Source organism: Rhea americana, unplaced genomic scaffold (assembly GCF_003343005.1).
Source record: "Rhea americana isolate MKP2758 unplaced genomic scaffold, rheAme1 scaffold_9, whole genome shotgun sequence".
Classification (NCBI taxonomy): Eukaryota; Metazoa; Chordata; class Aves; order Rheiformes; family Rheidae; genus Rhea; species Rhea americana.
Genome location: NW_028187088.1, coordinates 4,920,586 through 4,926,593, shown reverse-complemented (window position 1 = coordinate 4,926,593; position 6,008 = coordinate 4,920,586). Strand labels below are relative to the sequence as shown.

The 6,008-nt window shown below is 46.0% G+C and overlaps 1 protein-coding gene across 1 annotated transcript in view; it reads right to left on the bottom strand.

The window, feature by feature from the left end:
- Positions 1–5,393, bottom strand: part of LOC146584785 (aldo-keto reductase family 1 member B1-like) — an 11,832-nt gene extending 6,439 nt beyond the window's left edge. The window contains 5 exon segments of the mRNA XM_085324040.1: positions 1,160–1,282; positions 2,236–2,313; positions 3,021–3,137; positions 4,224–4,391; positions 5,226–5,393. Coding sequence (XP_085180166.1) covers positions 1,160–1,282; positions 2,236–2,313; positions 3,021–3,137; positions 4,224–4,391; positions 5,226–5,294 — 555 coding nt within the window. The 5' untranslated portion in view covers positions 5,295–5,393.
- Between the last annotated feature and the right edge of the window lie 615 nt (positions 5,394–6,008).

Genomic DNA, 6,008 nt, shown 5'->3' with positions numbered 1-6,008 from the left:
AGGCCGGAGAGTTGGGCAGAGAGGAACCTCATGAGGTTCAACAAGGACAAGTGCAGAGTCCTGCACCTAGGGAAAAATAACCCTAGACACCAGTACAAGCAGGGGGCTGACCTGCTGGACAGCAGCTCTGCAGAGARGGACCTGGGAGTGCTGGTGGGTGACAGATTGACCATGAGCCAGCAAYGAGCCCTTGTAGCCAAGAAGGCCAATGGTATCCTGGGGTGCATTAGGAAGACTGTTGCCAGCAAGTCAAGGGAGGTGATCCTGCCCCTCTACTCAGCCCTGGCGAGGCCTCATCTCAAGTACTGTGTCCAGTTCTGGGCTCCCCAGTACGAGAGAGACATGGAGCTACTGGAGAGAGTCCAGCGTAGGGCTATAAAGATGATCAGAGGGCTGGAGCACCTGCCCTACGAGGAAYGTCTGCGAGAGCTGGGCGTCTTCAGCCTGGGGAAGAGAAGACTGAGGGGGGATCTTACCAATGTGTACAAGTACCTGAAGGGAGGGTGTCAAGGAGAGGGGACAAACTCTTTTCAGTTGTCCCATGTGACAGGACAAGAGGCAATGGGCAGAAATTGAAGCACAGGAAGTTCTGCCTGAATATGAGGGGAATTTCTTCCCTGTGGGAGTGACGGAGCACTGGCGCAGGTTGCCCAGAGAGGTTGTGGRGTCTCTTTCTCTGGAGATCTTCAAGGCCCGCCTGGATGCAACCCTGTCTACCATGCTCTAGGTGACCCTGCTTGAGTAGGGAGGTTGGACTAGATGATCTCCAGAGGTCCCTTCCAACCTTACTGATTCTGTGATTCTATATGATTACTGTACTAYGAATAATTCATACTGTTTATGTTTTGAATGATACTGCTCTCTTAAATCACCACTGCATTATACACACACACACGCATCTACAACAAAATTTTCTGTTGAGATCCTCACCAGCTAAAAGGCATTAATGCTGACACTGTATTGAAGCCTAGTATTCTGCAGAGAGCACAGACTTGGTAGGGCTTTCAGACAGCCTGAGATTTCTGGTGAGTGAGATCTTTCCACGGTACCCTAAATATTTAAAGGTTATGGCAGAAGTAAGTTTTAAGAGCTAAAGTGTAGATCAAGTAGCTTTAGGAATATAGGAGTTAGCTGGTACCAAGGGAAATAAAGATCTTACCTGGTTATTTACAGGCTTGTATTTCAATCCTGGCTTGTTCAAGATTCTCTCAACCTGCTCATGGTTAAAGTTGGAGATACCAATGGCTTTTACCAGACCAGCATCCACCAGCTCTTCCATGGCCTAATGGGTCAGGACAACCAACAGGTATTTGTGAGGTGGTATTACTGCCAACTACACTATCTACATTACTACTACCACCACTACTACTACAACTACACCATCTTCTTTCGCTAAAGAAAGTGACAAACTAGTTAATAACCCAAACTAGATTAAATAATGGTCTCTCCAAAAAGAAAAGATTAAGTCTTTGCACCTTTTATTGTCTGTATGCTTCAATGATATCCCACTGCATATAGGAAAGCAATAGAGGGAGAACGGCTTGGCCAATTGTTTTGTAACATGGGACACGTCTTTTTAGTTTAGGTTTCTCTGAGGGTCATTTTATCAGAGCTGAAAAAGCAGGAGACCTCCCAGTCCCCAGGACCCCCATGGTGCTATCTCTGAGTTGGCAGAGTACAGTAAGGAGGATGTTAGCCTAAACTCGGTTACTTCAGCACACTCCCTAGGGACTGCAATCAACTATTGTGGAGAAAAAGTTAATTYCCAGAGCCACAGCATCACACAGGTGCAGACAGCAGGAGCAGATCCTGACCCCCTGCAGCCCATGAGGAAAAGAGGGCCGTTCCGAGCAAAGGACGGTTGGCAGTGCTGATGCCCATTGCTGAAAAGCCTGTACAAATTCTCTATCTTTATCCAACTCCCACTAAATTAATAACCACACCTGGGTTAATCTAAGCAGCAGTTACACTATTGTGTAAGAGTGTGTGTTCAAATATTATTTTACTGACAGCGCTTACAGTGCTGGTAGTTTCCTCCCCTTTAGTCTTAGTAAAGAGGTCCCCCTCTTGCTCCTCAAAACAACAAGAAGAAAGAGCAGCTCTGTTCTTCCTGATCAYAAAATACAGTTTTGTTTAACTACCCTCCCCTACCCAAAGCTTAATTTCACTTTGCCTGCAGATCCCTGCCCCGTGGCTAGTGCTAACATAGGCACAAAAGAGCAAACATTAACTTACCTCCCATGTGTCCAGAAAATCTGTATCACTGGGGATAATCATCCCCTTGTCATCTACAGGACTCAGTTCTTCACCAGCCTGTTTTTTCAAGGTAGAAAACACAAAAACTTGTTTTCAGAATTATATTTCTTGCTGTATATTAGCATTTGACTGGAGTGACAGGCAGAAAATCAACAGGTTATTTGAACATATTGCATAGCTCAAATTATGCTTGTGCATACTCTGTTGGATGAGAGCCATAGTTCTGCAAATCAAGTCACTGCATACAAAGAGATGGGGATTAGTAGTAGTTATTTGAGTAACTTAGGTAACTTCTAGAGAGAAGGGAACAGACACTCCCCTCTGTTCATTGTACAGTTTTTATTTTACACTGGAGTAGACTGGAAGAAGAAAAGAAAAATGGGCAAGTTCTTTCATGTAGTGTTTCATTTTCTGCTGTTGGTTACTCCAGATCAAGCCAGCATCTCCAAAATTTGAGATGTTCACACTGTTCTGACCCACCACATGGCCATGATCCCTAACTGCATCATCCTGCATTGGTTGTTTCCCTGGAAGTCCCAAGGGGCTATGCTCATACTCACAATTATCTCACTTCAACCAGAAGAGCAGACACAGAAAGCCAGGACCACTCACTAAAAACATACCACTGCTTCATTAGTCACTGCAAATGCTTGACGGTACCAAACTCAGGGAACAGCAAACTAGCTGCATAAGAGTGTAGCCCCACTATGAGAGTCACCTGGTTTCTACCAAGGTAAGAAGAGAGGAATAAAGAGTAGGCCTACCTTTTATCCCATAGGAAAATGTATCAGGTAGAGGTCGAGGTAGTCCAGTTTCAGTGCAGTGAGGCTCTTCTTGCATGCTTCCTTTACCAGAGATCTCTCATGAAATGTGTTCCACAGCTATGGGGAGAAACCAAGCCTGACTGTGACTCTGCAGCTTCCACGGTCAAAATCAGGGGACAGAAACTTCCCCTTGGTGGTTTGGCAGGACAATTCCTTGTCCACCTACCCAGTTCGCGCTGAAGACAAGCATGCTAATGTTTTAGTGGTAGARTAAGCCAAGCATACCATAACTGAAAAAGCCAGTATTGGAGCTGGACAATCAGTACTCATGCTTATGAGAAGAGAATGCCAGACCTGAGTGTAACTTTCTGCCATGTGTATTTAGTAACTGGCACAGCAAAGTTGTTAGTATTACAGTTTTTTTTTCCCTTTTTATAGCCTGAATTTTAAGTCTTGAGCCCCTAATGGCTGCCTCCTTCTACCACTTTTATCTGGTGCTACTGTAGTATGGTGGTATAGTGTGGACTATTGTGAACTTTACCATTTTTGGAATGCAACATCAAACAGTATGTATAGAAAAATTGACAAATATTATTCTGATTAGGAACGGCTCTTTAACAAAAATCAAGAATATGTGGAAAAGCTTAGTTACACTCAGTGTTTCCTGCTTCTGCTGGTAAAAACCTCAAGTCATTAATTTTTTTAGTTTTTTAGAATACTTTTTTTCATTTTTTGGTAAAGCATTCCTGAGATGAGTGGATGACATGATGGAAAGGAGTAAGTATAGGGAAATACTTCACACTAAAGTGTTCTACTTTAATTTCTATTCCTTTTCAGACTTTCATTTTCTCCATTGCACCGTTTTGTAATCTCTTCCACACCAGTAAGTACCTTTTTAAGGTATGTGTGGGGGAAATGTCAATATAAATACGTAACTTAACAGATGTAACAACATTTGTAGATCAGCAAGAGCCTTGCTATCTTTTCAAAGTGRTCAGGTACTCCTAATATAACTCTGTCTAAACTGCAAATAAAGGATGGAATTCATAGCCTGGAACAAGATGATCATGAAGACTATCAGAGAAGGATTGGATATTTCCTTAATTCATTATAAAGATGGTTCAAGGGTTGCTTGCTATATTATATATGTTATAGCTCTCTCCAAGAAAAGCTAAATGCAGCAAGAATCCTCCATCTTTGTACCTTAGTAACAATGAAGAGGTCCTCCCGCTTCACAGCCCCCTCCTTGATCTTCTGCTGGATTGCATTCCCTATTTCATTTTCATTCTGGTACAGATAGGCACAGTCAAAGAGGCGGTAACCTGCATCAATAGCAAACTTCACCACCTCTTCCACCTTCCCTGGAGGAGCCTGAAAACAAACATGACCAAACGAGAGCCGTGAGCTGTTGGAGCCCTGCTTCCAACACTTGACGGTGGAACTGGCCCTGTCCCAGGCTGGCGCTGCACTTGCTCCCCAAAGCTACCCRTTCCAGTGAGCTGCTGCTGCTTTTACAGCATTTACTCTGAGTTTTATCTACTCAAGCATTTTGGTAGGGAAAAGCCTGCAGAGCAGGAATGGATCAGAGAGGGGGTTTGTTAYTCTGAGACATTTTGGCTCTGCCATTTCCAGCAGGGTCAGGCCCAGTACCACTTATGCTTATTTGCTCATGGTGTTACCCAAGTGTTTTTGCCAGTTTGTCTTTCCCAACCCCTTCCTCATGCAAGCGTTTTTGGGGGAAGTGGCCCTTTCACCAGCCAGCCCCGACACTCCGGGGGGGGGGCCCTTCCCATGGGAGGTGAGCAGCAAGCRCGGGGAGACTTTGGCAAGCTAAAAAAAATTTTTTTATTGTCCCCCTCCTCCTTTTTTGCCATTTTTTTTTCTAGTGCCTTTCTTTTTCCGGGTTTTTGCTCCTTTCTCTTGCCCCCACCCCCTCCGCAGCAGCYGCCTGGCCGCCCGCCCTGCGAGTTACACAAGCGACCGCAATGCAATCCGGGCTGCGCTGCGGGTGCAGCCCCTCTGCTCCACGCAGGGAAATCGCCTGCGCGACAACCTGCGTGGAGCCAACCTGCTTTTYCCCCCCTTCTTCTTCTTCTTTGACTTTTTTTTTCTTTTTCTTTCAATTTTTGCACCACCTGCAGGAGCAAAGAGCTCTCTCTCCTCCTCCCCCCCCTGCCCCCGCGCTCCCCCCAGCCGCATCGGTACCTGCCAAGTGCCCAGTCCCAGGATGGGCATCTTCATCTTGTTGCTCAGCTCCAAGCACGGGCTCGCCATGGTGTCTGCCAGTCTGTGCGTCCGTCTGTCCGTCCTGCCGCTGCCTGGAGTGGCTTTAAGGCTTGCGGCCACCTCCCTGGGAGCCTCCCAGGGCCCTCCTCCTCCTCCTCCTCCTCTGTGCTCCCTTCTCCTCCTCCTCCTCCCCTGCAGCGGTGTTTCCTTTCATTGAGAGGATGCTGGGCAGCGCTGGGTGAGGTCCTGGAGCAAGTTAGAAGAATATATGATATTTAGTGGTTTAAATCAGAACTTTGCACGTGTTCTTCTGAAGGCAGAGCTGGGAGGGTGGCAGCAGGGTAAGCATGGAAGTTAGTGTGTTTCCAGGCCTCTGAAGGGTTTTCCTGGTTACTTTCAAGTAGTGATAATGGACTGAAATTACCATCCTTTACTGCAGGAGATACTCGGTTTAACTTCTATTTATAGAGGAATTCATTAAAAAGGACCATGGTCTCACCTCTACCTGGGTTATGCGGTCCCTGGCTTTGCAGAGGGGTGGGCACCCTCAGCACTCCTGGGACSCTGGTGTCACTCGTTTGAAGGCATGGGTTTGCTGTGCTCGATTAAAATGTCAGCAAGTGGCAGCAAGACGTGTCAAGAGGCTGTAAAAGGCTTTTGTAATCACAGCTTGTCTACAGATAGTGCTTTTTCCAGAATAAAAAGACCTGCTGTGTACGTAGGATCGAAATGTATTCAGAGTGTTGACGCGTAAAGACTGTG